This window comes from Trichoplax adhaerens, genomic scaffold, assembly GCF_000150275.1.
Source record: "Trichoplax adhaerens TRIADscaffold_1 genomic scaffold, whole genome shotgun sequence".
Taxonomy (NCBI): Eukaryota; Metazoa; Placozoa; class Uniplacotomia; order Trichoplacea; family Trichoplacidae; genus Trichoplax; species Trichoplax adhaerens.
In genome coordinates, this window is record NW_002060943.1 from 10,373,064 (window position 1) to 10,384,629 (window position 11,566).

Here is an 11,566-nt window from a genome sequence, read left to right on the forward strand (position 1 = left end):
CGCTTATACGCCTAAATTAAAATTGGATTAATTATAAATAGTAGTAATGCTTTACCGTTTGGGTTTTACTGCAGTCAGTTTTACCAATAACCACTATCGTATTTTCCTTGACATAGGTCCGGATTGGACTTGGTAGTTCAGTTGCCATCGTAAAACTGATTTACTGCAACTTCTTGTGGCTCAACCGCACCGCTTTTGCGTCCCTACAACGGTTGTACAGTACTGTACAACCTATCGGTGTTGCACACGGTACTACAGTACCAGGTACCACCAACAGGCAGCCGGCGTTTCACTGTGACCAAAGTATGAACCACTAAAAGAAAGCCGGTTTACTTTGAGTAGTCCATGACTGTATACAGTACTGCACATTTTTAGATACCCTTTTAGAGTCTCTAATAAAAATATAATAATAAGGGTCTCTACTGCACGTTACCGTAGATCGTTCATTCGTGACTATTCGTGACTGCGGTCTATTGTACTGTACAGTGTACTGTACACTGTAGTTTACTACCCTGTACAATACAGTACAATACAGTACTGTACAGTATAACGGCGCACATTACAGTACATTGTACTGTACAGTATATCTTTGATGTCAACCTTTGTCAGTGTCAGGAGTTCAGTTAACAATGAGAAATGAAAGGTGAGGGAGAATCAGTTTATTAGGAACAAATAGCAAGAGAATCACAAATGAAGGACAGAGTGTATGTGGAAGGATTGCAACAGAACTGAATTCTTAATTGATTGATTGTTCTGCTTATATATTCTAGGTTGCAATATTGTATAGGAACAAATATAGAGATCACAACTATGCATGTACCACTAGACTATACAGTACTGTACACTGTACAGTACAGTACTGTATAATAACAGGGTACAGTATGTGACACAGTACTACAGCATACACTGTACTATCATTTTGAACCTGCTCTACTGAATCAATCAATCAAAATTTTTTAGAGTGAAATTTCTCGGGCGTCGGACTATAGATAAATACGAATGAAGAAGATCTCTTGATACATCCAGGGGCTTCCAAGAGAAAATTTTGTTTCTCTTAGCAGTCCCTGATACATCTTAAGATGCATCACAAATAACTAACAAGGATCTCTATGCAAAATGACGTACTGTACAGTGCAGAGTACATTTATTACAGTACTGTACTCATTGTCATTACAGTACAGTACACAGTACTGTACAGTACACTGTACTGTAGTTGAGATTTTAATTAATTAATTCGCATTTGTTATTCAGTAATATTGATATACTGTACTGTACTGTACTGTACAGTATTTATTTATTTTTATTTTTTATTTTTTTTTATTATACCGTACAGTACGGTACAGTACAGTACAGTACCGCACAACCAAAAGCAAGGTAGCAGCAGATGATAGAGCACAGTACTGCAGTTAAGCAAGCGAATTGGCATCAAAGAATAAAAATTACTGTAACAAAATCTTGGACTAAGGATATTTGTGCTTGATTGCACCAATAGTAATAATTATTAAGAGTGCTTATGTATAGACGATATTTTACATCGGGCAGTGAAGCAAGCCGAGGCAAGATTACAATTCTGGAACGAGCTAAATTAAAACTGGCTACGACGATTATCAAACGCTACCCTCGCGGATTTTCGTCGCTAGCCGGATTGCGATTTTTCATTTTGATCGCTTTCCTATCTTTATTAGTCATCATTACCACTTTAATTGTACTTATCTTAAGGACTACTAGTGGAGCATTTACGGAAGTTGACAGCAATAACTTTGACATTGATTTCCCTGGCTTCGAGAATCGATTATTCTAATAAACATGGATGAAGATACGATGAATGCCGGTGAGATATTTGAGACAGTACAATTGGTAGACTTGTAATGATTTTAACGTTTGTAAATTTTACTGACATGTTACCATACCGAATAATGAATAAAAGTTAATGTACTTTGACGAGAAGTATCATAGAAATATCTGACTGTATGTTAAACGTATACTTATATGCTTTGCGTCGACTACAGAACTAAAGACAATACTGTATACTAGAGCAGTCACTGTCAGTATATGTAAACTACTGTACAATGTGATAAAAACGTTGGTTATAATATACTGTATAATAAACAAGCACTACAGTACAGGTATATGAGTGATCGAAATTGTTGATGATATATTACTATATCCTAAGCCTATATTAACGGTACATCAATCTCTATAAACTTAAAAATTATGGCGGTAAAGCTTTTGAAAAGTTGATACAGCTTTTATCAATAACTGTAACATAGTGTTGAATCCCAGTATACGCTTGTTAACTGCAATACTAAAAGCTTTTAATCAAAGGTATTAGATATCTACTGTATTGTCAGACGTAAATACTATGCTATTTTTATAGCGAATATTGGTAAACTTATTCTTTTTATACCGAAAAGGATTCGCATGCTCTACCTGCTTCTGATCATCATATTAATAATTATAATCAGTAGTGGTCAAAGTTTACTGACGATAATACAAAACTTTTTAAGATTATAACGCGCAGATACGCGTAGCACTATGCGTACCTAGCGAGAAAGTTTTTATTAATTAAATAATTCCAGGTCCCAGATGATCATCGTTTATTCACAAATTTTAGTTTACAGTGGCAGACTCTGGTAGCCTGCTCTGAATCCAACTAATATCAACAGATACAGTATAACTTTCTACAGTATTACATAATACAAGTAATAAATAATAAATAATAAAGATATATCACTGGTTGATCAGCCAGCGCAGCTGGTTACACGTATATAGACGACGGAGTACATAAACGGATCTAAATTCTACTACGATTAGAACTGTTGTTAATAAACAGTAGTTATACTAACAGTTCTCGCTATATGAAGTCGATTCCAGGTTAAGATTTAAATTAGTTGCTTTAAAAGAATTCTCGTTATAGCATATTACAGTACGTGATTCAATTCCAGATGGGTTGTTAACTGTAAATTCGAACAGTTTAGAAGTTTACAAATACCTTTTACCTTAAAGTAAGTAAGATGTTCATATCCGTGAAAGCATCATCTGAACAATTTCAATCATCAATGATATAATGAAGCGTTCTATTTATTTAATCTATGTACGTAAAAATGTATTGGAATCTTGAGCTATCTTAAAACAGCAGAACGATGCCATACTTTTGTTGGTATAAAATTATGGTATAGCATTTCTGAACGGTAGCCAAGGAGTTTAGCAATAGAGTATCGGGTTCAGTCGCTCCAAAGTCTCAATGTTGAATCGAGCTGTACTCTGTACAGTATATCTATATTGTATGCAATCGCTTACACACACGTATAGTCCTTTTTTAGGATTGCTGTATTAGCAGGAGCTTAACCTTCAGCTTGGTAGTTACGTAGAAGTACAGTAGTATAGAGTAGATCCGTTAGATGTTTATCACATGTAATGGGAGCAAGTCAATCAATTAATGCTCCCTATCCACTAGCTTCACGAAGCATTAATTAATTTAATTTAATTTAGTCTATTGATCGATTTATTTATTACAATAACTTTAAAGTTAACCATTAACAAATACGGGTTTTTTATTTATTAGACTATTGTATATGTAGACATATTCAGATTTGAAACTATAATAACCACTTTTTAGTGCTACCACGCGTATAGTATACAATTACATATTTAAAATTTATTTTTAAATAAGCCTTGAATGTTGATTGTCTACCGTTTTAAGATTTGGAATCTAGATTGTCAGAAAGAAAAGAAAGCTAACATGGAATGAATAACTATAATCATCACCTGCTTTGGTTTCGATTATTGAAGTTTATATTATCCATTACGTACTTCGCGATGATAACTTTAGTTTAAATTTCCTTAAAACCAAATTTATTACGGAGAGAAATCAAATGGGTAGTATTTAATTAAGAATGAACACTATTGATGTAAAATAAAAATTGTTTAGTCGCAATTCTTTCTTTCCTTTTCTTCCCTTGCCCAAGTGTATGTGAATCTCACACAAAAAAATTAATCTTGAAATACATGTATATGTATACATATTAATTATGATGTAATCAGTCATACTAATATCGTTGCATAGAGACTTTATTAACGAATGCTTGTCTTGGATTTGTTACCAAATGACGGATATGGCATGGCATTAAAAGCTCTCATTCTGAATGCAATTATTTGTATTATTTCAGTGACTAATGCATTGTAGTTATTTATTTATTTACTGTCTCAAATGAATATATAACTCGTTATCAAATTTATTACTGTATGTGTTCTGATATTGTGTAACACAATATTTATCTTAGGAATAAAAGCCATATCATCAAATTATTAATTAGTAATATTTTCTGCAGCTATCAGGATCACGTGCTAGGAAATTTTATTATTTTAGATGATGAGAATCTAAGAGTAAGGATGTATTAATATAGTAATTTATACTTTCATTCATGAGAGATTTGCAATGAATTGACAATTCATTGATTTAAAAGGAAAACGATAAATTAAGATAGATGAGTATGTCAAGTATACAGTACATCGAATAAGATTTCTTCGAACTGCTTTTGGCTGCATAACCAATCTTGACTGCTGTCTGCTTCATTAAAGAAATCTGATTACTTCTACATATACACTGCGTCACGCTTTTACTTGAATAGTGTCGGTTATAATAATTACAATTAACTGGAGTCGTATATAGCATATACATAAATATCAATAATAGTTATAATCACTTTGCAGGCATTTAAACTGATTAAATAAGAAACAATCTATAATATTCTCATTATACGCGTACTATTAATACAATATGACTAAAAGTTTTCTCATAAAATAATATATGAGGATGAATCATAAAATTTATTAAGCGAATGCTTTGGTCGGGCCAAAGTTATCCGAAGATAGTACATTGGATGACTTACTCATTGAATTAGTCAAAGAACAAGCGCAATTAATAATGATCAATAAGTCACAGCGGTGGCATGGTCTGTTGCATTGGATATATACAGCGGTTACCGTAAAATAGGTGAAATCAAGATACACAGCATAAAGTACTCAAATTTAATACATTAATACGAAATTAAAGAAGGCAATACTGCGTCCCTATGCATACATAGGAACTGAATGTATCAACTTTTGTATCTTGATGTAGTGCGTGCCATAAATTGTATACAGTGATATATCGTATACGAATTGTAATAAAATTCTAGTCTGTAGGTATATTTCTTATGAGCGTCATGAACACAGACTCGTATCCTCTATCCATATTCTCTCAGCTAACTGCCTATAAAGTGATGAGATTAATTCACTTCGTAAAAATAATAGTTTTCAAGATTAATGTTAGTTCGAGTTGATATGGATAGATTCAATAATCTTAGAATTATAGTTATACCAATAAAGAAAATTTGTAAAGCTTATTGCCACATCTGCATTCCAGATATTCAATAGTGACTGGATTTAGATCTTCAAGATACTCCTCTAATTTCGTCTAAGAATTTGTAATAAATTGCATTAGCAGGTAAAGCAAAATGTACAGCTAGATTATTAAATTTTATTATTGAATGGACATTACCTGTAATTTGTTCATTATTGACTGATTAAACTTATCAACCTGATTTCCTGGGCACCAGCCAATACTGATATGAAATGAAGGTGGCTATAAAAAGTCATTAATATTGTAAGATTTAAAAACAGTAGCGCAGATAGTCAATATGATAAAGCTGATCAAATAACAGAGTTGAAACCTATTGTCTTATATTAATTATCATTAGCGTTACCTCGTAAAATGGCGGCAGTTGGTACTTTCGGAAGCATTCGTTAATAGAATTTGTGAGTGATCGCAACTACAGTAAGTATAATAATAGATAAGCTGTGAATATCAATGTGTAGCTACTACTGTGCCATGATAAAGTGTACTAAATTCTTTTTACCTGCTCATAGCCACCGTAAATTTCTATTGCTAAAAAAGTTCTATGTAAGCGAAATCATATCAAATCAATACTCATACGTCAAAAACACATGCCTTATCAATTCCTAGAATCTAATAGTCAGGTTGATAAATACACTAATTCTACACAGCTATATGAGGTCAGTTTTAGTATACCTTGTATAATCGTCATTTGGATAAACTGCGATCGAGTTCATATAACAGTTAAACCTATACAGGTTACGAGTATTTTGACATCTCAGTTAGGATCTACATAGTGTAACAAATAACGACATTTAGCATCGTTAAAATTATTACCAACCTTGTCTTAGTCGTTAGTGCAGCCTTTATATCGTTCATTAAAGGTTGCATAATGTGAAAGCCTATATGCACATTTTTTGATAAGCTGATGTGAAGTTCACCTTCTATAATTCTTTCAAGAGTAGGTAAGGCTGGCTTGGCTGTGCTGATCAAGTCAGCTACAACAACATCGAATAACCCTCCACCAGACACTTTGTACAAGATATTTAAACCATTATAGAATTAAACAAATGAATCTGTATTATATACAGGGCAATATGCACTTAATAAGTAAATTCTGAAATCTTACTAATGAGAATAGAATGTGTAATATGCCAATAATTATATCTCGCCATACTGTACAATGATAAAATTAAAACATCTAAATATTAATCTGAATTACTGCGCTAAGCTGATATTCACTTAGTAACTGATGTGACTAACCAACTTGAATCCTATTCTACCATAGGATAAAATCTGTACGTACAATAATAATTAATTTTGTAAAATTGAAAAAATCGTATTCAAAAACTTCGTTTTCATAGTATTTTAAATGTAATTAACTCTATTAATATACATCATGTAAAAGCATATATTAAATTACGAAATGATATATGTATAGGAAGTATACAGTACATATATATTACTACATTGCTTACAAGGGACACAAACATAAGTCAGCCATTTCCCACGATCTTGCGACATGTGATTCCTATAACTGGTGACATTAGATATGCTAGCGAGTTGGTTATCTTCTTTCTCTAAGGAGCAGCCATGAGTTTGATTTATTAATGCTACTTACTATTAAATTACGAATGATATACAATAGATGTAGCCATATAATACGGTATGCGTATAAGATCTTGTACCTTCGCTGAACATTTGCAGAATGCTAGATGGAATATTTGGTGCATACCTAAGTTTTAACGTACGTATAAAACAATATTAATAAATAACGATAACATTTCCGAGATTAAAATAAATAAATAATAAAACGACTTTATTATAGACCAGAAACACTACTGTAAAATTATTATTACAACTACTGCAAATTTGCTATCCATTCGAAGAAAATCGTTTCTTACTACGAGATATGTAAAGGATGCAATATCATTATGTCTATGAATTAACCTAATCGTACTACTTTATCTCTCAATACTGTACTTTATAACGATGCATACTTAGGATTGCGTGTGTTTCCCTCACAGTTTATCCCATCATCAACCTTAGGCCGTGTTTGATTTTCTTGGTTATCGATATCTGATGAGCTCTCACTGTCGTAATCGTGACAAATTCTAAACAGAGCCATTTGCTGTCATTTTGTAAGTTGCTCGTCAAGGGAGCGCAGGCCGGCGTCGCCTTGAGCCAAAGTACTGTACATACAGTGTACAGTACACTGTACGATACTGTACTACAGTACTGTACTGTACTGTACAGTATACTGTCTGCAGTTTATCAATGCGCAGTACTGAACTTACCAATATTATTGTAGTACAGTACAGTACCGTACGATGGAGTCCATGACTGTACATACTGTACTGTACTGTACAGTATCATGGCTGTGTACTGTACTGTAACTGTACTGTACAGTGTACAGTACAGTACAGTACTAATCTTTTTAGTAAGTACTGTAGTCCATTACTATCACTGACTACTGTACAGTACAGTACACTGTATTCGTAGTCTACAGTACATACTGTGGTCGATGGTGTACTGTACTGTACTGTACAGTACAGTGAGTTAGGGTCCCTTTTTTACAGTACTGCACAATTTACTCTACCTTACTGTACTGTACTGTACTGTACACGGTATACGGTACCTGAGTAGACAACTAGACGGCAAAAAGCATCACCATGGCGGCAAATCGTCCAGGTACTTCTATTTTGATAGATTAAGAAAATGCAAGGAAATAACTTAATATCCTATACAGCAACCTCAGTGGTAGTTTGTACACTGATAATTAATAGAAATTACTGCTGTGCAATATTCAGTTAATAATCTACAGAATTCTTCTACTCATGCCTGACGCAAAGGCATTGCGATATGGAAAGTGCGCGATATCAGTAATAGCTAACACAAATTCAAGCGCAAAAGCTTAAAATATCAGTACGTAAATCCACACGTTGATTCACTGTACTGTATATCGTCTATCCTCTTAAGTGTATATAACGAAAATAAAACTTCTAAGGCAAAAGACGATATTCTGCACAAGATTATTAAAATCTTTATAAATCCTTGTCATGTAAAGGAACTAACGTTGCGATTAATAAAATAGAATAAATTTGATTAATCGTTGATGTTTGCTATTATTTCTAATGTTGTAGATGAGGTCGATTTAAATTTTGAAGAAAACATTGTTATTGGCAGGTAATGTCGATTAAAATTATTTAGGATAACCCCAATTATGATATACTGTATCCACTGGTAGTATCATGAAGTAATTTAAAATCTAATACCTTAAGATAGTTTCGGTACTAGAATTAAAAGTACCACAAGTACGAGTGATATATAGCAACAGACACACTATTATATTCTTAAAGATTTATATATAATGATGACTTGATAATTACTGATGGCACTGACGCTATTTATATTCATTTTATCTGTACAATATTCATACTGATGGCGTTATAACAGTTATATTACGCGAGTATATTGTAATGTTAGACCTAATGCAATATTTCATGATATTTTTTCAGGTCCAACAGACAAGATGCTAAATTTGATACAATTATTGGTCATTTAGAAGATATTATTATGGGTATGAATTTATCGGTAGTTCATGATAAAATTATGCATATACATAAAAATGCTTGAAGACCATACTTACATTGTTACCATGCGATAACTATAAGCTAAATGAATATTTTTCTCTTACGTTACTACATTTACATCCATCTAGTGTTTAGAGAAATGAACATAATTACTAGCTATTCTCGTAGTAATTTTATTATGTATACAATACATGATAAATGATGATGCCGTAAATCACTATAGGTAGTTGCCCGTTGCCATATCTAATTCTGATCAAGTAATTACATTAAAATATTACTCAGTGGATTTTGAATTAAAACTAAAGACCATGTCATGCTTATTAGCACCCAATGATGAACATACATTTATCATGCTGTAAACTAGTTGATTTATATATCGCAGACATTACTCAATATATCTTTTAAAGAAGTTCTAATACGCGTTTCTAAATTAGCATTTGGACAAAACAAATGTCTCATTGATCAGTCATGAGTCATTAGCTCATTTTTATAGATTTTTTTTATGTCATTAATTGCTCCACTATAATTCTGCTAGCGAAATCTTTTCATGAGACAGTTTTGACAAAGTAATGAGATAGCTTTCTTTAATGGAAAATATGTAGACTTTAACTTAAATATAATAATTACGCATATATATATCAATTAATTATAATTATCGACGTTAGAGGTTACGTTTTCCTTACCATTAGTTGATTAATATGTAAATGCCTTATTGTCAATACTCTGTTGTAAGTTACGCAATATAAGTCATAATATCCTCATAGGATTTTGTAATTCTTTAACAGACGGTAAGTTAATGATATCTAATAGTATGAATAATATTGTGTTGTCTTATCCTGAAGCAACTGGTATGCATGTAAATTCTATGTATCTTACCAGCTTATTCGAATAAGAAATGCTAACCGATCTTAATTTTAGAGGATGAATTTCAACAAATGGAAAGTGATTTCATGGAAAAGTACTATATGGAGTTTGAGAATACCGAAGAGAATAAGCTTATCTATACTGATATCTTTAATGAATATGTAAGTGTTTTATGTGTTACAGAATTTCTCTTTACGCTAAGAGTTTATAGTCATATTGCACACTTTAATAGGTTTTATCCGGCACTTAGCACATAAGGCAAAGGCTTTGTAAAATATTAACTACCAAGAAATTGTAATTTAAGTGTGATACAAGATTACTTTCTTAGGTTAGTACTATTGAAAAATACACAGAAGAATCATTACGAGCACGGATGCCTAATTTTTCAATGAAAGAATTTATGAAGATGTTACAGTAAGTGCTACTGAAATTAGACACAATCGATACGGAAAATTCACTTTGTGTGATATTGTATATTTGTATAGAGCATGCTATCTATTATAAACATTATCGTTCTATCGAAATTGTTACAGCACACCTAGTTTTACATCTGTTTGTTGTCATGGCGCTTTCAATACTGCTTCATTCGGATATTCTCGATTAGATGTAGTAATACGTGCTATAGTCTGCTTTTAAATTAAATAAATCGGAAATACTGTACTAGTTATTTGCTTTATGAAGGTATGTAAATATTCATTTATTAAATTTTATGTTTTGTAAATGTTACTAGTTATCACTTGTAAGCCAATTGATTAGAATATTTAATTTCTTTTATTCTTATAAGATCTCGTCAAGATCAAATTGAAGGAGAAATTTTCGACATGTTGACATCCTTCACGGACTTTTTAACATTCAAGGAAAAATTTTTAGATTACAAAGCTGTACGTTTAATACGCTATTGCAAAATTTCTGATATTACCGGTATTATCTTCTATTTGAATCTATTGACGCCCAAAAAAGATATATTACCGTACTAATGATATATAAAAATAACTTTCGTCAGCTTTAGTTTAAAATAATTAAATTCATTATGAGCCACAGTAGCTCAATACCTTATAGTGCTAGAGATTATCAATTTCTAGATGCATTGCAACTATCTTTAATTGATCAGATACAAGCGTTCCGACGCTTAAATAATAGCATATAATTGTTTGCATCTTGTATAAACTAAATCAGTTTAATTGAATGTTAACAATTTAGAGTAATAGAGCAAAGAAGGTACTGTTCCTGATCTTAGCATTGGTCCGTCTATTTCATCTATAACAATCAATCGTAATATGGGTCGTGCGAACCCCAACTTTACTATTTGCAATCAGAGTTCGCAAGCAGTCCCTATGACCTCCGTAGGATTTCCTGCAACTGTAGTTTCCAATCTACCGATTAGTCAATCCCCTGTCGGTGGTACCGGTACTACAACCGATAGATTACAAGATATCAACATAGACCAACAATCAATGTCTACAAACGATTCACCGATTGATATAGAAAACAAACATGCAACCAGCTCCGATTTTGCAATTGGAAATCAAAATACAGTGAATGTTCATCACCAGGAATTAATCGATCATTCGGAAGACTTACTAGAGCCACCAGAAAGCATGGAACTATAGATAATTATAATTAAAAAATAAACTGCTGTACATGCTACCAAATACGCTAATGTGTTTACAGAAGCGTTAAAAACGTGAAAGTGGCGTTTAGGCGATGTTTGAGACATGGCATTATCTTCATT

The 11,566-nt window shown here is 32.3% G+C and overlaps 3 protein-coding genes across 3 annotated transcripts; 2 read left to right on the top strand and 1 right to left on the bottom strand.

Moving 5' to 3' along the window:
- Nucleotides 1–5,356: 5,356 nt before the first annotated feature.
- On the bottom strand, nt 5,357–6,552 carry TRIADDRAFT_52524 (uncharacterized protein; the record flags this gene model as incomplete). Its single annotated transcript, XM_002108947.1, has 7 exons — nt 5,357–5,458; nt 5,543–5,626; nt 5,748–5,813; nt 5,901–5,940; nt 6,074–6,127; nt 6,219–6,408; nt 6,507–6,552. The coding sequence occupies 7 exons, from the start codon at nt 6,550–6,552 to the stop codon at nt 5,357–5,359; spliced, it is 582 nt and encodes a 193-aa protein (XP_002108983.1).
- A 1,497-nt stretch (nt 6,553–8,049) lies between these two features.
- On the top strand, nt 8,050–10,470 carry TRIADDRAFT_52525 (uncharacterized protein; the record flags this gene model as incomplete). The annotated part of the gene is made up of 7 exons (XM_002108205.1): nt 8,050–8,068; nt 8,521–8,563; nt 8,896–8,957; nt 9,756–9,758; nt 9,889–9,995; nt 10,163–10,248; nt 10,368–10,470. 7 exons carry the CDS (start codon nt 8,050–8,052, stop codon nt 10,468–10,470), a joined length of 423 nt encoding a protein of 140 aa, XP_002108241.1.
- A 641-nt stretch (nt 10,471–11,111) lies between these two features.
- Nucleotides 11,112–11,444, top strand: TRIADDRAFT_52526 (uncharacterized protein; the record flags this gene model as incomplete). Its single annotated transcript, XM_002108206.1, has 1 exon — nt 11,112–11,444. One exon carries the CDS (start codon nt 11,112–11,114, stop codon nt 11,442–11,444), a length of 333 nt encoding a protein of 110 aa, XP_002108242.1.
- Between the last annotated feature and the right edge of the window lie 122 nt (nt 11,445–11,566).